The 19,869-nt window shown below is 36.9% G+C and overlaps 5 protein-coding genes across 6 annotated transcripts in view; 3 read left to right on the top strand and 2 right to left on the bottom strand.

Moving 5' to 3' along the window:
- Positions 1 to 42: 42 nt before the first annotated feature.
- LOC109851779 (spermatogenesis-associated protein 6) lies at positions 43 to 2,809 on the top strand. Its single transcript, XM_020422201.1, has 7 exons — positions 43 to 347; positions 419 to 1,060; positions 1,268 to 1,627; positions 1,706 to 1,822; positions 1,930 to 2,030; positions 2,136 to 2,579; positions 2,659 to 2,809. The coding sequence occupies exons 2-7, from the start codon at positions 989 to 991 to the stop codon at positions 2,792 to 2,794; spliced, it is 1,230 nt and encodes a 409-aa protein (XP_020277790.1). The 5' UTR covers positions 43 to 347; positions 419 to 988; the 3' UTR covers positions 2,795 to 2,809.
- Positions 2,810 to 3,029: 220 nt separating this feature from the next.
- Positions 3,030 to 5,823, bottom strand: LOC109851778 (nitric oxide-associated protein 1). The gene is made up of 4 exons (XM_020422200.1): positions 4,168 to 5,823; positions 3,727 to 4,048; positions 3,392 to 3,609; positions 3,030 to 3,305 (listed from the first exon to the last, which is right to left on the bottom strand). The coding sequence occupies exons 1-4, from the start codon at positions 5,732 to 5,734 to the stop codon at positions 3,127 to 3,129; spliced, it is 2,286 nt and encodes a 761-aa protein (XP_020277789.1). The 5' UTR covers positions 5,735 to 5,823; the 3' UTR covers positions 3,030 to 3,126.
- Positions 5,824 to 5,978: 155 nt separating this feature from the next.
- Positions 5,979 to 8,536, top strand: LOC109851771 (large subunit GTPase 1 homolog). The gene is made up of 4 exons (XM_020422178.1): positions 5,979 to 6,171; positions 6,260 to 7,661; positions 7,760 to 8,057; positions 8,286 to 8,536. Exons 1-4 carry the CDS (start codon positions 6,067 to 6,069, stop codon positions 8,434 to 8,436), a joined length of 1,956 nt encoding a protein of 651 aa, XP_020277767.1. The 5' UTR covers positions 5,979 to 6,066; the 3' UTR covers positions 8,437 to 8,536.
- A 98-nt stretch (positions 8,537 to 8,634) lies between these two features.
- LOC109851772 (RNA polymerase II subunit A C-terminal domain phosphatase SSU72) lies at positions 8,635 to 10,470 on the bottom strand. The gene is made up of 4 exons (XM_020422179.1): positions 10,046 to 10,470; positions 9,605 to 9,748; positions 9,194 to 9,452; positions 8,635 to 9,101 (listed from the first exon to the last, which is right to left on the bottom strand). Exons 1-4 carry the CDS (start codon positions 10,129 to 10,131, stop codon positions 9,000 to 9,002), a joined length of 591 nt encoding a protein of 196 aa, XP_020277768.1. The 5' UTR covers positions 10,132 to 10,470; the 3' UTR covers positions 8,635 to 8,999.
- A 4,036-nt stretch (positions 10,471 to 14,506) lies between these two features.
- Positions 14,507 to 19,869, top strand: part of LOC109851740 — a 36,027-nt gene continuing 30,664 nt past the window's right edge. The window contains exon 1 of one of the 2 annotated variants that reach the window (XM_020422110.1): positions 14,507 to 14,690. The gene's annotated coding sequence lies outside the window, so the exon portion shown is untranslated. The remainder of the gene's footprint in view (positions 14,691 to 19,869) is intronic. The other variant, XM_020422112.1, reaches the window with a different exon arrangement.

Genomic DNA, 19,869 nt, shown 5'->3' on the forward strand with positions numbered 1-19,869 from the left:
CTCTCTAGACAGTCAATTTTTCCATCGCTTCCTTCCCGACCTTGCGCCAAATTTGCAAAATTTTCAATCAATTAGAACTTTGTCAGTATTATGGCGGCCAGTTATGTAAATCCTGTAAAACTGCGCTTTTATTTGGAAAGATACGAAAAAGAAAACAAGTTTATAAAAGTGTACGAGAAATTTACGCCTAATGTTCAAGTGAAACCTTTAACCGGCAAGTTCTACGCGAAACACGATGTCCTGTCCGCAGCGGATGTTAGAGAGGAAGACGTTAAATTAATATCTCGATATAAAGAGATGACACCTACGGAAGTTTATTCATTCAGACCACCGTCAGTGAACATGGAGTGAGTCGACGGACAGATAGTGTAAATGACAGACACACTCGATTTCAATATTTAATTTAAAATCGTTTTAGATACGGCTGGTTCACGGCGCCGCTAATACCTGTCACGAAGGATTCACGATTACGCTTTCCCAGGAAACACTCAGATTTTATCGCGAACATTCTTTTACTTCGAAAATTGCACACTTCTCTGCCTGAGAAAAAATTTACGGGCATTCCGTTCAAAACATAACACAAATTTTTGATGATTTTGAAACACATAGCCAAGTGTTGGAAATGTTCAAAATAAATTTTTACTGTTTACTAATAATTCTAATTGTCATGTTGCATACGCGTGTCTCAGCTGAACTTGAAAAAAAATTCGACACGCGTAGTCGACGCATTGATTCGCGTAAATGTTGTGTTATTTTGTTCCTTGGCAACAAGCGCCGTGATAATGACTCTTTCGCAAGATGGCATTGGGCTTTTAAAGTGTGCATTGAAGTGAGTCCAAAGAAAAAGAGTAAAAACATCTTTCTGGACACGCAAATATTCAGAAAACACTTTATATGATATGTCGCGGTTGCATGTCTCTGAAAATACCAAAGTGAAAATCGATTCGAGTGCAAGTTCGCGGCAACGATGTTGTTAATCATATGATTGATGTCAGTCAAACTGTCATCAGACATGTCAGGCAGAGCTTTCTACGTTAAAGTTCATCTACAAGTACACGCGGTACGTACGTGTGTTCGTATAGCGTGACATAAACAAAAGTGATTTTGTTTTTTATTAGCTTTAAGTAAGTCGTTTATATTTCGTTTGTTTGTGTTCTTAATTTTAGCTTTGCGAGGAAGTTATCGCACAGAAAAAATCATTCAACATCATTTGCAACTGACTTCTGCAAAATGATTTCGTTTAAAAAGAGAAAACGATATTTTTTAGGTAACATGCCCTGGCGTTTGGTTGTGTCCCAACGGCAAAGTGGCTCTGCAAATCAACGCTCTCGATTCGTGCGCGGAATCCCGAAGAATAAGTCCGATTTTTCCGTTGCTGTTTCACGAAAGATTTACGTTCAGTAAAATTTTCGCTCGCACAGCGTCTCTGGCCGAACTGCAGCGCACTTTGGAGCAAGAAGTTTTACACGCGAAGCTGACACAGTGGGCAACACCATGTAGTCGCGGCATTACTCTGGCCACGTTTGAGACAAATTTAGCCGACTTGTTGTATCCCGAGCCAAGCTTCAAAGGTTTATTAGCAGGAGTGGACGTGGACTTACTGATGGAACCAACCAAGTGTTTTCCTGTATAAATCTTTTGCATCTTTCTGTTCATTAGATTAAAACAAAAAATGTGTTTTTATTCGTTGTTTTTTGCACTGTAGGGTATCATAGCGCCTAAAATCGAAATTTCTACCAAAACAGTTGTCGAGGAAGTGTTAGGCAGCGACACATATACGAACAGATGTTACGTTGTGAATCCCAAAATGATTAATTCTAAGGTACTTCGTAGTTGTTAGAATTATATGAGACGATAAGTATTTTTCTTCTCGCGTGCCTAAAAATTGCAAGGATTTATTCGTCCCGTAAATATGTACATGTATTTCAGCAAACAACGTGTGGACAAAGAAAACGTCCGGTTAAGGGTATCATAAGGCAACGAAGAGTGTGTCACGCCACGAGTAAACCAAGATCTCAAAGCTGTCGACCGTAAATATTCCGATAATGTTCTGTACACACGCGTTAGTATATTTCTGTGTGTGTGTGTGTGTGAATAATATTAAAATAAATTATCTCTCTCACATATTACATTAGATATCGACAAAGATCGAGCAGTATGGGTGATTCTCATCGCTGTCCCTCGTGTTATCACGTTGGACCACAACTCGATCAGTGTTATCACACAACGAGAGAGAAAGATTCCACATGCGTTCCTCGATCGTGTTCTTCAAAGTCAAGCGAAACTGCCGTTTTATGTGATACTATTACTCATGTCACAGACAATTGTCCGGTGTGTTTGAAGTACAACTGTTACTTTTCAAACAAATGCCACGACGATTCGGACATAATTCAGAAATACGTTGCTCCCAAGCAAAGACCGTTGTTTGACACGAGAGAGAACTGTATATGCTTGGGTAAACCGGACAGCACATCCGACACGCAAGAAAACACATCATCATGTCGTTGCACAGTACGATCGCAAATAAGAAATCTTCAGAAGATTAGAAAAAAATTGAGCGCTACCGAGGCTACGGATAAGTAAGTAGAGAAAATAAAATTTATCTCTTTACAATACATCTTGTTATGAATTATTCTTGGGAATATAATTGTTCTACAGCGTCGAAGAGTGCGAGCCGAGTTGTAAATTCGTCCGAGATCACGCGAGTTCTCACGGGTATTACAAGGACTTGGAAAGATTTTATAAAAAAATGTACAAGCAGGCAAAAATACGAGCGCAAGAAGTTGACGATTGATAAATATGACGATAATCGCTTCTTTTAGCCGATGTGTGATTTTGTATTATTATAAAATTTGGATTAAACGTCTTTTATATACACGGTGTTTAACAAGAGAGGAATGAGAGTTACGATTACTTCACAAACACGAAGTGTAAGTTGTGCGTATAAGTGTTAATAGAAATTGTTATTACTTCTTCGAAAATATCGTAAGTAATCGTATGAAATAAGGTAACAGATGAATAATAATAATAATAATAATAATAATAAACATATATACACGTATAAACATGTATATTGAACTGTGTAACGTGAAGAAAAACGCCTAAAATATATGTACAAGTTTTGTTTTAAGACCTATACGCTTGACGTCCACTTCTATATGCCGGCACGTCTCTGACTCGATTGCCACGTAAGGTGACAGATTTTCTCAAAAGCGCCGGTGTTCTAAGATACAAACCGCGACCCTGCGGGCTCCAAGCTCGCAAAAGAACGCGTTCATTTTCTTTCCCACTGATCGCGATCCATCCTACAACAATTACGCGATCAAATTGAAAATCGAGGCGTGAAAAATATATTAAGCCTCCTTTTTTGTTGCAAAAATAAAAATTTTACCTGCGCTGGACAAAACCACGTCGGCAGCCGATTTGTTCTTTCCGATAGCGGTGACTTCCATTTCCTTGGATTCTAATTCAGGCCAGTGTTTCAATCGATCAGGATTGTTCTCGGGCACAACAAATGCCTTTGTTTTGAGCAATTCGTTATAAATCTCATCCGCATCCGCAGTATGAGTCAAAGTCACCGGTAACTCGTCACTCGAAAAAATCGTGCATCTAAATACGTAATCATTTGAAAAACGTGTAGAAAATGGAGAGAATTTGTTTCTTGAATTTTTTATTATTAACACACACACACACACACACACACAATAATAATACAAACATAAATACCTGATGAAATTATTGCCCTCCAAGTAATCTAGTCTACCTAATCCACCTAAAAATATTGTTTGATTTATACGTAGAATAAAAGTTCTGGGTGAGATTATTTTCTTTGGCAAAATCGTTAAAAGCTCTTCCGTTGTTAGCAGATCTAAGATCTGATCCGGTTGAATGGTGCCCGGTGTGTCGTAACACCAGCGACTGTATTTATATTCCTCCTTGGTCTCGTCAAAGCCGAATTGTTGCTCGGCTCTGTTGTACTTTCCTTCCGTGAACAGATCGTTTTGTTCTATAAACTCGGACTTAGAATAAAATGTTCTGCCGATGTGACCTAAATTTGACATATAAATTTTAAGTATTTATTGTCGAGCACTCTAACACAAACTTTTTCGATTGATTATACGCATTTTACAAGAATGTATAATTGCAGTTAACTACTTTGACACATACTTTGTAACGTGGCGTAATTAAGATCGCGCGTTGCTTGGAATCGTTCAATCCTAACTTTCTCTTCGTTTTTCTGTGGTATTTGTTCATTTTGCAACCTCTGTGTCCTCAAATAGAGTCTCCACCTTTGAGGATTCAAAATAGGAAATTTGAGTAAATTTAAAGTTGTGCCGGGCCAAGGAGAAATGGTTGCACGTTGTATAAGATCCACAGCTTGTACCTTGCAATAATCGGATTGTAATAAAGCATTAAACAAAGATGATTTTCCCACATTTGTGCATCCAATCACATAAACATCTCCTTTATATTGCCACAATTTGTGTAATTTATTTATAAGTTGTTCTATTCCATAACCAGTTTTCGCTGATATAAGAGCTATATGTCTGATCATTTCCTTCCTGATTCCTGTGTTTTCTACGGCCATTGACAGACACTCCTTAACGTGATTGAAAAACTGTGGCGAATCCTGAGGCAACAGGTCAACTTTGTTCCCTACTACAAACACCGGTGTCATAGGATGCAGCACGTTATTTATCTGGGGCCATATGCTACACGGAAAATCTAAAAGATCGATCATTAGGATGACAGCACATTTCTTTGTTTTTATCACCTTCAGAAGTTCCTCATATTCACTTGGCGAAACCTTTACCTCCAATGTGGTGTTGTAGTATCTCATGAAGTGACATCTTTGACATATCATGATTCGCAATTGTTTTTTATTCTTTTTCAAAAATATCTCTGAGGGTAAATAACCTGGTATAGCATGATCTTTACAGTGTAGCAAAGCACCACATCCACCGCATGGAACAGAGCTAATGTCTGAATTTGGATCGGGAGTGCCGTAATTGCTAAGCCAAGCACTGTCCGCCAAAGAATCATCGTATTGCTCTACATCAACCATCCAATTAAATGGCACACTGGACAAATCTGTTTGAGTAGGTTCATCATCAATGTCTACCTCCTCTAAATAATCTTTCAGAGAAATTTCTTTTCCTGTTCTCGAAGTTTCCGTCTTCAGTGCCAAATATTTATCGTACAAATCTTTATACTTGCTACTCAATGGTATAGTTTTGCCATCAAATTGATCAGAATCATGTGAAGATGTATCCAAGCTACTGTATTTATCTGTACTAGCATATGGCATATGTATGGGTTTTGCATCATCTTCTTCTGTATATTTTTCCTGTAATTGATTATCGTCCTTCTTATCTTTGCTGTCATCCAAGAGTACGCTGTATACAGGAGTATTCATGAGCTCAGCCATTCGTGTTTTGCTCTGCTTTGTTTCGATATTTTTTTTCATTATGTATTGCTTCATGTAACCTATTCTGACTTTATTACGATCCAGATGATCGCAGTATATCAATTTCTCTCTCAATGCTTCGACTCTGGGATCCGTTTGCATCTGAAACCCGTAATTTTTCTCGTTGCATCCTGTAGAATAACCACAAACCCAAATGAAGTTCTTATATTTGCCGCAAGTTCTTAATTGACAATATGCGTCACACGCGTAATTCTTCCAAACTGAGTACTTGGCAAAACCAATCAATTTGACATTGTTTGTAAACATTGTTGTACGAAATGAGATTCAGTACACGTGATTTAACGCAGCCGCCGGTTTTGTCATTGTTTGACATCACACGTGCATCTATTACTTGCATCCATGCATTCAGAACGGTTTGTTCTTTCTTGCTGAACTTTCTGCACTAAGTTCAAAAAGTATACACAAACTAAAGCTCATATCATATAGTTGCGTTTGGAGAGCGCGTCATCTGCGCTATTACGTCATTCTATGTACATACCTTTGTGTTAACATAACGTCTATATAAACACTGTTCGTGCCATAAATGTCACATGTGTTTTTTCTACGAGGAATAAAAGTGTATCGATAGATAAGAAATAATGAGCAAAAAAGGTAAAAGAGAAAGCAGCAATTTAGGAAAATCCTTAATTAAAGATCGATTCAGATCTAGAAAAATTAAAAGAAATAGCAATGAACCGTCGATGGTAAGACAGTGAGATTATTTTAACCTTTTCGTTTAAATGTCAAGTTTCGTACGAGTGATATGTATTTTCTTTTTTTTCTTCATAATAGCTCCATACCGCAGAGCTTGATGACGATTGGAGTCGGTTAAATTTAAAATCAATTACAGAGGAAAGCTCATTTCAAGAATTTTTATCGACGGCTGAGCTTGCGGACACGGAATTCACCGGAGAAAAATTGAACATTAAATTTGTCAATGCCAGTAGCGCCGGTTTGCTCTCGGAAGCTGAAAAGAAAAAAATATTGGAAGCACAGAAAAAAAACGAAGGTCTTGTTAAGATACCACGAAGACCGAAATGGGACAATATTAGCGCTTCCGAGCTACAAACTCGGGAGAAAGAAGTATTTTTAGAATGGAGACGCGGTTTATCTTTGTTGCAGGAAATCGAAGGATTGATATTGACACCTTACGAGAAAAATTTGGAATTCTGGCGACAATTGTGGAGAGTGGTCGAACGTAGTGACGTAATTGTACAAATCGTAGATGCGCGCAATCCATTGCTTTTTCGCTGCGAGGATTTGGAGCGTTACGTCAAGGAAGTCAATCCTGACAAACTTAACATGATTCTCATTAATAAAGCCGACTTTTTAACGGAAGGACAAAGAGAAGCGTGGGCAAAGTACTTCGCGGATCTAAATATTTTGGCAGCATTTTTCTCTGCGACATTAACGGCGGAGAAACACATAATTCAAGAAGAAGATGAGGATAACGCAACTGATACTTCTGAAAACGAGAATGAAAATGATAGTGACGCAACTGATTCTTCTGAAAAAGAGAATGAGGATGATAGTGACAAGTCAAAGTCGGAAGTTGCATCGAAATCAGAATCAAAATGTGAAATCTTGGAAGATGATCACAATGATATCCACAATATATCTGACACAGAGACTGATACAGATAAACAGAAAGTAGAAAATCAGCTACATGCGATAAAGAACTTAGAAATCTCTCCAATAGATGTAAAGAATGAAAAGAAAATAGTTAATTCCTCAAAATTGTTAGCTAGGGATGAGCTTGTAAACTTATTCAAAACAATTTACACCGGCCATAAAACATACATGGATGGAGTGACTACAATTGGTTTGGTGGGGTATCCGAATGTCGGGAAAAGTTCCACCATCAATGCTTTGATGATGAATAAAAAAGTCTCGGTGTCCGCCACACCAGGTAAAACCAAACACTTTCAGACTTTATACTTGGATAAAAATCTTCTGTTGTGCGATTGCCCGGGGCTGGTGATGCCAAGCTTCGTTTGCACAAAAGCGGAAATGATCCTGAACGGCATACTGCCGATCGATCAAATGCGGGATCATGTACCAGCAGTCACATTACTGGCTACATTGATACCTAGACATGTTCTGGAAGATCTCTACGGTTTTATGCTGCTTGTATCATCGGAAGAAGATCCGGATCGCGCGCCAACTGCGGAAGAGCTTCTGAATGCACACGCCTGTATGTAATTATTTTAAGTCAATTTTTCAAACTTCTTCAAAAAGTGCTACAATAATATATTTGTATATATATGTGTATGTATGCTATGTATATTGCAGATAACCGAGGTTTTATGACACAAAATGGTCAACCGGATAATCCACGCTCGGCGAGATACGTTCTGAAAGATTTCGTTAATGGTAAACTATTGTACTGTGTCGCACCGCCAACACTCGAGCAAAAGAGCTTCCACGTGTTTCCACCCCGGCGTAGGAATTTCGCGAACAAACACATACCGCCCCGAGTTGCTCGCGTGAACGAAGGGTGTCGGATAACAGCCGACACTGTGGATCGGAAGTTCTTTCAGAATGTACATGTCAAGGGGATTCCTGGACCTATTCCGCAACAATCTAAAATGTAGTGTCAAAATGTTCGATTTATTTGTAAAGTTGCTCACATATATGATAATAATCAAATAATTTCCAAGACTAATCAATAAGGCGTATCAAGATCTAAACATGCTGATTTACACCTCGCGTTTGCACGCAATTGAAATTATACATATATATATATACACAATTCTTGAAACGCCACATATTTTTGTATACAAAATTCATTGATCATCGGTAAACTTAATTTTTTTAGACTCGCTGGATCAACTATCAATTCAACAGGATCGTCGATCGTCGATCAGACTAACGAAACCAAGAAACCGTGGAAGATGATAAATAAACATGCTAATAAAAATAAACGCGAAAAGACTCGAAGAGTGTACGCTTATCTTGATCAACACTGAGCGGACAAAATTGTGCAGAAAATATTCTGCGTTCTCCTGAATTTATTATGCCCATTTTCTATCACCTTTTATAATAGCTGTACGATTGTATATAACAGCTTCTGTAATGTACTAGTACGCGCAAAAACGACATGCGCTTGTCGGAACACTCACATGTAATCGTGCGCGCAAGGAATCGATACACGCACGTTGTATATGTGTATATATTACGTTAAAATTAAAATATTTTATATTTCATATATTCTTTGCATGTTCTTTTTCCTTTCTTTCGTCTAAAAGTTTTAACGACACATGATTTGACACTTTACTTTCAGACTTCGTTTGATCGCGGAGAGATTAAAGTCTAAGATTAAATTCCGCACGAGTTAACTGTTTGTTAGGAAGCACAAGCGAAATTTCCCGCCTGAGTTAGAATCCACGCGACGACTCGGTGGACAAATACACATATGCGGTGTGTACATATATTTATAAGTTATACATAATTAATTTTTAAATTTCCCTTATAAACTTGAGGCTTGGTGAATAGATTTCCCGGTCCATTTTTCACGTCGTTAATAAAGTTTTCAGTAAAACAGCACGGTGTGCAATAACGTTCTCGCGAACTTCGACTCGAATTCGTGGAGTAATTCATCTATGTCATTGTCTAAGTCTTCGCTATTCGCCAACTGGAATGGAACAAAATTTTACATATTAATGAACAAGATAGGTGAACAAAGTTTTTGAGCGTAGAAGAGCTGTGAAAAAAGAAAAGAGATACCACTGTCACTAATTCGCATATAAGAAACGATCCTACTGTGGCCTCTTCGTGATTGTCCTGAATGTCAATATTGATCAAGTGGACTGGTTGATTATCCTCCTTTGTTCTGGAATCCATACATTCGATCACTTGATCGTACACTCGCTCCTCGCAAGAAATTAAAATGTCGAACTTGTCCCTGGACAATTGAAACCGTTCCGGTCTGGGTTTTATCCGACGATTCCGGTCTAACATGTGTAATAAACCATTCTGTGTATAACTGTGTATAAATTGTTAAGAAACATATATCTGATAATGTTTAAGAAGTAAATCAAAAGTATAACAAGCGTGAAAGAAATTTATTGCAATTTACTGCGTGCAATGTATAAATTTGCGATGTGCAAAAGATTTATTTATATACGTCAAGGATACTATTGTTTGTCTTTCATTAATAGATCATTGTAGATTTCCTCGTAAGAAGTCCCAAAGTCATAGATATTAGGACGATCTGGTGCGGTTCCAGGCAGTTTGACTTTATCTCCAGTTCCAAATGACTTCACGTTAAATCCCTTTTTGCTGAAACAATCAAGTTTTCAAGTAAAATATTTTTTGTATTTGCTATCGAACGAGTCATTTCAACACACATTGAGATCTTCATATGTTCAAGAGAGAACCTAATCCTACAGATGAGAAACTAATTTTACCCATCCGTAGAAAAATTTAGGAAAATAATTTTCAAATTCTTTGATGCAAAACTCGATCGTGTTTTTTTGTAGGCAAGAAAGCACCGACTGTCAGTGAAATATGATCCATATGCTTTGATAGATTAATCGTTCTGTCAACGGTTGTTATATACCCCCTACGACCGATTACCTCAAGAAAGCGTGCGCCTCCATGCTCCTGTTCATATTACTGGAGCATATTACGGCGACGCTGAGAGAATTCTTCGGAGCTGGCATTTTATTACGCGTTCTATCGACCGTGAAAAATCCGTGATAGAAAATCCGTATTGTCTCGTTTAATTCAGAAAAAATTTAATCCTATAGGTTATGTCTAAAACATCTGTTATAAATACGTATTTAAAGTAAGCCTTTTATATGCGGTGCAACTTTTTCTTATCTCAATTTATTTACAAAGTTATACAATCCAATCTAAATAATAATTGAGTTTCAAGGGAATATAATATAAAAAATTTTCCAACGAAAATCTCTCGTCAGCGAAAATTACGAAAACTTGAATGAACGGCTAACGCGACCCAAGATCTTTCTGCTCGGGTCAGGTTCGCTCTGATAATGACAGAGTGCGATCCACATTGCGCTACTTCGAAACGTTTCTTGTGCTAAAAAGAAGATTGAGAGCGCGACCAAGACCATAGATAAACTGTAATAGCTTTGCCTCCCTTTGTTTATGCCAGCGCTATGTCCATGAGTGGCGCACATTGGCAACTACGTAGCCACGTCCACGATCGACTTGTCGGTACGTACGTTATGTTCAAAGGTGGACATGGTTCTATTCCGTGCTACGTCCACAACCGTGCGGTTCTATTCCGTGCACATATGTATATTTATATACGTATATGATTGTCAAAAAAGACAAAAGTTTAGCGAGCAGCATCAGAATTCGTGGAATTTAATTCGGGTATCATCTTCTTTTATATCGTCATTTGCTGCTATTTGCTTTGTAAAAATAAAACTTTTCGCTAAACTGATTCGTCAGATTCTGATGTTTCTATCGCTTTTGAGCATTCGAATTGCGCGCGCCATCACACGCGATTTCGAGAATCGCAATATCGCGCGCTTCGATACATTCGATACATTCCGGCAGACGAACAAGTGTAGTGGACGCGCGACGCGGAGCGGATCTTCTTTTCTCAATTAATCAGATATTTATCGCGATTGTTGTCGTCTCGCGCGTAAATATCGGCAATACGTATGTGCTACAAAGTGTCGAGCGTCTGTAATACGTAATTAATATCGCACACTCGCCGGTAATGATAATTGTTTCGCAGTCGTTCGTGCTTTTGTGAGACAGCAATTGGTCGTCGCGCAACACAGAAAAATACATTCAAATTGTCGTTATTTTTTACGTTTATTATCGTCTCGCGCGCGAATATCCGTAGTTCGCTTGTGTCGCAAAGGAACGGATGTAAATATTGACGCATAATTTGCATTAAATAATATCGCGGTTGTTCGTCGAGCAAATTGAATGATCTGCGAAACAGGACCGAAATGCTATCAAGTAGGTACATCTTTTTACATGACACTATCTAGTAATATAAAATAATATTATTATTTTAAAGTTCTTGTGAATCGCACAATTGATTTTGTCTAAGTAAAATTCAAATGCAAAATTATATTCGAAGTTTATATTTACAACACACTGAAATCCATCAAATATTAATTTATATCTTACAATTGTTTAACAATTCTGATATATATCGTAAAGAGTATGTTATAATACAATATATAAATAAATAGGTGGGAGTAAAGAGAAGTAAACAGGAGGAAAATACTTGGAACGCGACGCGCAGTGTACATCGTCATTCGGTTCGGGCCATTTCAAGACAGTATAAAGGTCAGTGTTGTATTTACAAGTTAAAAACAAAATACAACATGTCTCTTTTTTTAAATCTTAGTTATTCATCTCTAACTTATTTAAAGATTTAATAATTTCTCTTATAAGTTAACTTTATTAATATTTTTTGTTGTTTCAGGTGCAGACGATTGTTTACATAGAGAAAAAGAGTTTGCGGTTCTAGAGAAGACAACAGGCAACAGGGTGCTGGCACGAAGGTATGTTGTTTTTATAGTCATTTTTATATATTAAAAAGTCACACATATAGTTTGATGTTTATAATAAACGTTAAAAACTATCTTACATCCAATAAAGAGAAAATTTTATTTTTGTTACAGAGTGATGTGTAGCGGAAAGTGGCCAGCGCTCGGTGAGTACACTTTAGGGTTATGGTGATAGTTCGAAATCAGTGCGAACCGCGTGTAGATATTTATTTTTATAAGTTTTGAAACATCGAACACACACATACAATTTGAATATATTCCGTTCTGATATATGTGCAATTGTGTTACATTTTAAATTCATAAAAAATATGGATGTTTTTTAACAACAAGTTATAAATAACACTTATGCTCAAATCTATATACAAAGTCAAATGAAAGAAACGGAAAAACTCTCATTCTATCGTTTTTTAAATAAAATCTGTTATATATGTCAGTGTAATATAATTTTATTTGATATATTATTTGTTGTTTTTTGTAAATTACTCGTTTTCGATGTTTCAATCTCTACCAAAGCGGGAGTTTTGTTTTTGTTACTGTTTTTCCGATTTTTATCGTTTTTTATTTTATTATATATCACGAAAAATTATCTATTCCTGTGTTTTTAAAAATCGTGAGAGAAGAAAATAACGTTAAAGACAATCAATTTTTTATTTATTATTGAGATTTAATTATTATCTGTCGAGATAGCTTTTTATTTTTATTAAAGTGTTAAGTCTAAGTTTTTTTATATACGTATTTGCCATGGTTAAGTTCTCAATTTAAATTCGCAATATTTTGAAGTTGTACGCGTATTGTATAAAATCACAAACGTGTTTTTAGCGTACGATTTATAATAAATATATCATACTTCGCGCTTGAAAATAAAGCAAAATAATTCTCACATAACTGAACTGTGAGAAAATCTTCGCAGTGATACACTGCGGGGCCAACACGCACGAGCCTTTGCGTAACTATAGTACGCAAATAATGGATCACACATCAAAATAAACCGAAATATTCGTTCCGTTATAAAAATATTTTTTAGTTGCAAATTTAAGTTTTTGTTTTCACGAATTCGAGTTGCAAAAACATTCGGTAGTGATTAAAATATAAACTTTGAAAAAGTCCAAACTTTGAACTGTATTAAATTTTAAACTTCGCGTGTGTATATTGTGTATATTTCGCGTCTTCCGCGTCGCGAGTGATAAAATGTGCTACGACTACGTGGGACAGAACGAGAACTCTGTTGGGGTAACTTCCTCGGGAGGCCGAAGGTTGTGGAGAGGAAGATACATCGGTGGACGACGAAGGGACCGCACAAATATGAGTTATAAAATTAATTTTTATTACTTGTTCCTTTTAGATAAAAAAGTGTTTTTTTTTTTATATGTTGTATGCATATTGATAATTTAGAAAATGTATGTAATTATAAATATGTAATCTATGTAATTTATACAGAGATATATATATCTAGATTCAATAGAGCTAAAAGGAACAATTTGTATATTGCATGCGTAGTGTCCGTCTATATTAATCGCACTGATTTCCGATAGCCTAAATAAAGACAATCATACATCATAAAGTGATTTTCTTTATTCGCTATCTTTCTATAAATTTAATGGTGATATATATAAATAGGTATATATAAATTATTATGTTAACACTTGTGTGTGATGTTTTTATTAATATTCTTTGTACTCATTTAATTTTTATGTGTTATTGAATATTTACATATGTTATTTTAAGTATTACATTGTCTCTCAACTTTCTAAACTTGTTCTTAACTATTACATTTCTTTAACTTTGTTTAAATGCTTTGAAGTTTTTAAATTCTTCGAAGAAAAATTGAATTTAACTTCTCTTATATATTCTCTTAACATATCTATATAATATAAAGCTCTCAAGCTTCTCTCTGGTAGAAAATAAAGATGCGGTCACATGCAGTTCAAAAAAAAGTATAAAAGGTCAGTTAATTACAAATAAACAAGAGCGATTCCGTCCTGATTTTCTTTCATTCGCATGAGACATAATTTTAGAAAATTCGATCTGCATGTGAACGCAATTGTAGTCTCTGCTCGTGTTCCTGCTTTGTGCGCCGCAATGTGCGCGATTTGAAAACTACATAGTCATATCCGCGAAACAATCGAGTAGATAAAGTCGAATTGGTTTAGTTCTGTTCTATACTATTATAAAAAAAAAAAAAACGTGAAAAAGAAAATACGCATACAACAAATATCATCAAATTATACATTTTTGAATAATATAAATTTAGAAATTAAAACTAAGAAAGAAAATTTACTAATAAATTTAGAATTTATTATAAATTTATTTTAAACCTAAATAGAAAAATATCTTCATTATTTTATGCAAAAAGTTTTTGATAACTGTTTATAAGAATTTATATAAATTATAATTAATTTAAGAGAGTTTATTGGAGTTTGTACATGTCGGTAACGCGCAATTATGCACCAATCGATTTCACCTATCGATTATCGCAGCTTCGCACGAGTGTCACGTGATCGCGTGTTCAGGCGGGTGCCATTCGAGCGTAGTACGCGCACGGTTGCGAACGACCTTGTTTTAACGCGCGCGAACGAAAATATGCGATGATAACGTGCTTTGTCTTTAACATGTAAACATTTCTTCGAAAAGTGGTCTATTCGAAAACACTTACAATCGCGCTGTTTTATATTGTTGAAAAGGACCATGGCGAAAACATTCGGAGTCTTCATTTCGGTAAGGTTAGCATCATGCTTTGTTTACCTGGATTACGAGTTACATTGCTTTCACGTGTATGTGTATATATTTTTTATAAAATGAGTATAGATTAAAGATCAGACAAGGGAAAGATAAAACATGAATTAAAGTTTACCACGCAGGCCGTCATATAACAAAGTTAGTGTTTTTAAGTCTGTATTCTTAATTACTATAACTTATATACTCTCTTTTATACAAACGATCCAAAATTATCAACAGCTTTAGAATCGCGTCGTTCGTTCTACAAATCGCATACAAAATTCATGCCCGCGCTCAGCGGATTTGAGGCGAATTAAAGAGGCTCGTCATTAAATTGCATAATGTCGGCCGCGGATCTCTTACAAAACCGCGAAATAATGACTGCTATCGCCGTGTACACTTCGCCGGCGCGATTCCGAGACGAAGATTATTGCGTGCCTTCAGACTCGGGGGCCCCCGAATTAAGGCGGGGCACGGGTCCCGGCGAGACTTCAATTTCGCGCTCAATGATTCCCGCGAAGACCGTGCGCGCCCCCGGTATGTCGCGATTCTCCGAAAGTGAACGATACTCGAATTCGAGCTCTCGCGTTTAGAAGAAGAGCCGTTGCAAACGAAATGCACGAGCCAAGAAGATCGTGTAATAACACAGTCGCTCTGTTTCACTTCTGTGCCGTGTCATTTTTCAATAACTGTTTCTACAATCGGACTTTCTCGGAGAGAACGTCACACTCGAGATATTTATCGTTCTCGAACAATTAACGAAAAAAAATGTTATGTAATAAATTTTTATGTTATATAGAATATATATCTCTATTGTTTTTTGTTTTTAAATTAATGTCAAAGAAGTTTGTAAATCGTAGAAATTACAAGGTCATGAAATTATCAAGTAAAAAATATAAAACTAACAAAATTAACCATTTGGAAAAATGAAACTAGATAGTCTTTTAATCTTAAAACGATCGTCATTTTCTTTCACATCGTGTAATAATTTTATTTCTTACGAATCCTCTTATCGACCGTGTAAAATTAACATAACGATCTCTTCGAGCTACTCGCAACTCGATATCGCAGCATCGATACGCACTCGTTCGCGACGAGTAAAATCGTCATCGTCTTCGGTCGGCGTATAACGATTGGTGCATCGCACACAGCTCGCACGGACAAATGAATCAAACGATTGACGAAACCAATTTAGATCCACAGCTCTCTCTCGCCACAGCCTATAATAACGCGTGTTATGCGCTTCGCTGCGCCTCGCACGGTGATTGTTTTATCAGTCTACTTAAATGGAAATATGTATTTCATATCGAGTGTTGCGCGCCGGTGATCGACAATAGCCGGGGCTCGTCTCGAAGAGGACGACAAACACGACGCGTGCATATACATCATCCGGTTCTTCTACTGATCGTTTCATATCGATTTATTAATGTCATTTACAACGTACAGTCAAACCTCGTTACCTCGAATCTCAAGGGCACAGAATTTCAAGGAAACAGAAAATAATTCGAATCACAAGTGTACGGACTTATAAAATATTTCGAGTTGTAAAAATATAAAAAAATTGTCTTACGGATATTCGAGCAAAATTTAGTTTTAGTGAACTGTGAGATAATTCAAGTCGTAGAAGTAAAACTAAAGATGGTACTCTCAAAAAATGCTTCGAGATTTTTTTTTCTATTTAAAAAAGAACATTTTCTGTAGGGAATAAATACAAGTGTGGAGATTTCGAGTTAGCAAGGTTCGATATTAATTTCGTTTTGTTCTCAATTAATGTCTTGCTTTTTCTCAACATCGAACATTTTTCTCTCGTGCGTGACAGCGTGTCTTCTCGTCCAGCCGATATAGCAAGCGCGAAAATAAACTGCGAGAGAATCGCTAAGTATAGACTGTGCAATCGATTGTTCATACGATTCGCTATCTTATACACAATAGCCGTAAATTATATACTTTATGTACGCATTTGAGCGCCAAAAACGCACAGCCGGATATATATACATACATACACAGAGATTTTAGCTCATGGATATTGATGACAAGCATTCCGTGTCCATGAAAGAATTTCTTGATTTGACATCCGACGGATACTTCACATGCATGAAGGAGTAGCAGCCAAAAATTGTTCTTTACGATGCAGCGCTCATTAAACATCCTTTCTCTCATGACTTACGATGCGTTCCGCGTCCCGAATATCAATGTCACGCGTCACGTTCTACGTCAGTAAATCACACCTATTTGTCCCGCGTGTCGCCCTCTGCTCCGCAAACCGAATAGGGAATAGTCACGACATGTTGTCCAGCATTGAACTCCCAAGTGCGAAATTGAATCAAATCAGACGATACAATCAATTGTTTTATGATCGAATTCCAAATTAAACGTTTCAGTAATCGGTCAAGCACCGGATATTTATTAAAGAAATAATTACAACACGAAGTATTCATTAGAAACTATTTATTAAATCTATTAATTAAAAATATATCTAAACAATACTTAAAATACTGAAAATTGTTATGATTTTTAATATTTATACATATCTACTAATTATTTCTTCAATAAGTGCCATTGGGGATCGTCATTTATCTTATATTTGTACGAGATGTATTTTATATTTTGCAGTTTTATCTTATTTACACATGTGCAAAACCATCTTCTTATCTGTCGCATTACGATTGGCAATGCATTTTGCATTGTAACAAAGAGGCGTAAACTGAAATAAAGAAATGTCAAGCAATTGAATATACATGTCTGTAAACGTGACGAATTTGGCGATACAATCGAAAATTCACGCAAATATGTGTTTTGTTCAATGAATCTGATTGACATTTACCGCGAGCTCAGATAAAAACTGCACATATTTTGCATCACAAAGAGAATGACAAGATAAAAAAAAAAAAAAATAGTCCTTCAAGTCATACTTCAACTCACGCTTATAAGCTTTCAGCTTATTTATTATAAACTTTTTTCACTGTCACGCGAAGACTCCATAAATCACGTGGCAGTAAGCGGTCGCGTCTCTCTCCCTCTCTCTCTCTCTCTTCTTCCTTTCCCCCTTCTATGATTAATCTCTAGCTTTAACTACTCTTTTGCAAGGACTCGCGTAATGATAGTTAATAAATCGCGGCTAAAACAAAGATTGCCGTTCCTCGAATTGGCCAATCCCATGTCGCAGCGACATCGTTGATTCCTTCGTGAAAGTCGGGAAGTCGCGATCGTCAGAGCGGAAACGACAACTCTTCCAACGGATACGAACGCGACGCGAAGAAATCTCCCTCGTATCTCCCGGAAACTCGACAAAATATCTTCGAAACGCCGAGTCGTTCTCGACTTTGCTTTACTCGAAACTTCCGCGTATTGAGAATTTATCAGAAAATCGCGCGCGCGATTCGGAAATTCCATAGAAATCAGAAAAGATACCGATCGCGATGTGTTCACACGACTTTGGTGAAGATAAATCTTCAACAATCAAAATGTTTTAATTAAAAATTCTCGAGTAGTGTGTATATCTATAAAGATCAAGCAAACAATTTACAAAAAGCACATAAATCTTTGAAGTAAAGAACAGATTCTCAGCAATTTGCAATTCTCTGTTTACGAACACGCGTATTATTGTATTATGAAATATAAACTCTTTTTTTTTTTTAGTAAAAATTCTGATTCAGCAAAGGGCTCGCCATTGTGAAAACGCGAGTAAACACACCAAAGGATTGTTTAAGACCTTGGTTCGTGATTCGTGTCACGACTTGTCCTCGATCGGTATGCAAGCATCAAGTATCTCGAACATCGGCGTTGGCGCGTCGACATTGAAGCATGCGATGCTTCGAAAGCGAATTTCAAAGGTCGGCAGACCTAAAAAATTCGATCTTTTTATAACGTTCCTTTGAGCGATTACGATATATTTTTTTGTTCAACGATAGTATAGTAATAAAATCAGTAATAATGTAGGCGTCATTACAATCAGTGGCAATCTTGTTTTTCAGTATGATGCAAATCACACAGAGAGGTGAACTGTTTGTTATTCGGGAAAACGTGTAGAATGTCTGTGTGTGTGAGAGAGCGAGCACGTGAAATTTAACTCGCAACTGATACCCTGTGAGCCAACTTACCATTATACCACAGCAGCACAATAGCACAATCATTGACCGCAATGAGTACAAATGCTTTCGATTATTTCCGATGTGTTACACCGCGGTTTCTATAGAATAATAATTTATACGAACTAAAAGCAACGCACACACATACACACACACACACCTATATTTAACTTCAAACTGAAAAAAATCTACATCTATGTGACAGCAGTTGAAAGCAAAGCGCTTGGCGAAAGCAAACCGCAAAAAAAAAAAAGAACCCGCGATTCAAGTGGCGACAAGTAACATCAAGAGATATTCGAGAGCACTTTGACACATTCGAGTATCGATCGACGTGTCACTTTTTAAAGAGTCGAATATCTTGCGTCAATTTCGACAGCGCACAAATAAGTCTCTCCGTTGGATCTCGTTAATTCTCGCGTCGCGCAAGCGATCAATTATGGTTAACGCGATGTCGCCAGGATTAAATTAAAAGTCGCGCGCGATAATGTAACAGCAAATATGAGAACTGGATTTTGACGCGCGCTCTGAAAGTATCTTTTTTTTTTTTTTCCAAATGTAGCGCTTGAATAAGTAACATATTTTGCAACCTACTTTAGTCAGGTCGTTTTGTCAAGTTTGTTCGCCTCGCGTGTTTTATTTACCTACCACTGAATCGACCAACAAAAAAAAATTTCCTGCATTTTTGCTGGCGAAGCACACGTCTCGGCCGAGAACGCGATGACGATAATCTTTTTCCACGTAGGAAATTCAACGGCCCGCGACGCCTTTCGTGCGAATTAACACCACGGTGTTCCACGGTTGTCGTGAGAGCAACCGGCGCGATAAGATTGCTATTGTAGGACACGAAATAGTTGGCGCGTGTCCAACGCAGGCGCCTGGTTTTCGTCCCGGCGCTCGTGCACTTGCCTGTTTCTTTTTGAAACTCGACTCTTTTGAAACTGCATCTCAGAAATCTAACTTTAGACATATCTGTCAAGAGTTTGTTATGAATTTATTACATATTTTTCTTTATAATATATCGGCTATTCTCGAACTCTTACTTTACCGAATATAGTGTAGAGGTTTTGTTTGTCTTATCTTTATTGGACTTTTTTTA

Source organism: Pseudomyrmex gracilis, unplaced genomic scaffold, assembly GCF_002006095.1.
Source record: "Pseudomyrmex gracilis isolate BER0280 unplaced genomic scaffold, ASM200609v1 scaffold_20, whole genome shotgun sequence".
NCBI classification, from domain to species: Eukaryota; Metazoa; Arthropoda; class Insecta; order Hymenoptera; family Formicidae; genus Pseudomyrmex; species Pseudomyrmex gracilis.

Coding starts and splice junctions, on each gene's coding strand:
- LOC109851771 (XM_020422178.1), top strand. CDS start 6,067: ATGAGCAAAAAAGGTAAAAGAGAAAGCAGCAATTTAGGAAAATCCTTA. Junction 6,172..6,259: donor ATAGCAATGAACCGTCGATG/GTAAGACAGTGA, acceptor TCTTCATAATAG/CTCCATACCGCAGAGCTTGA. Junction 7,662..7,759: donor GCTTCTGAATGCACACGCCT/GTATGTAATTAT, acceptor TGTATATTGCAG/ATAACCGAGGTTTTATGACA.
- LOC109851779 (XM_020422201.1), top strand. CDS start 989: ATGTCAGTCAAACTGTCATCAGACATGTCAGGCAGAGCTTTCTACGTT. Junction 1,628..1,705: donor AACCAACCAAGTGTTTTCCT/GTATAAATCTTT, acceptor TTTGCACTGTAG/GGTATCATAGCGCCTAAAAT. Junction 1,823..1,929: donor CCAAAATGATTAATTCTAAG/GTACTTCGTAGT, acceptor CATGTATTTCAG/CAAACAACGTGTGGACAAAG.
- LOC109851778 (XM_020422200.1), bottom strand. CDS start 5,734: ATGTTTACAAACAATGTCAAATTGATTGGTTTTGCCAAGTACTCAGTT. Junction 4,049..4,167: donor TAATTACGCCACGTTACAAA/GTATGTGTCAAA, acceptor TGTCAAATTTAG/GTCACATCGGCAGAACATTT. Junction 3,610..3,726: donor GAGGGCAATAATTTCATCAG/GTATTTATGTTT, acceptor TTACGTATTTAG/ATGCACGATTTTTTCGAGTG.
- LOC109851772 (XM_020422179.1), bottom strand. CDS start 10,131: ATGCCAGCTCCGAAGAATTCTCTCAGCGTCGCCGTAATATGCTCCAGT. Junction 9,749..10,045: donor GAGGCGCACGCTTTCTTGAG/GTAATCGGTCGT, acceptor TGATTGTTTCAG/CAAAAAGGGATTTAACGTGA. Junction 9,102..9,193: donor TATGCGAATTAGTGACAGTG/GTATCTCTTTTC, acceptor GTTCCATTCCAG/TTGGCGAATAGCGAAGACTT.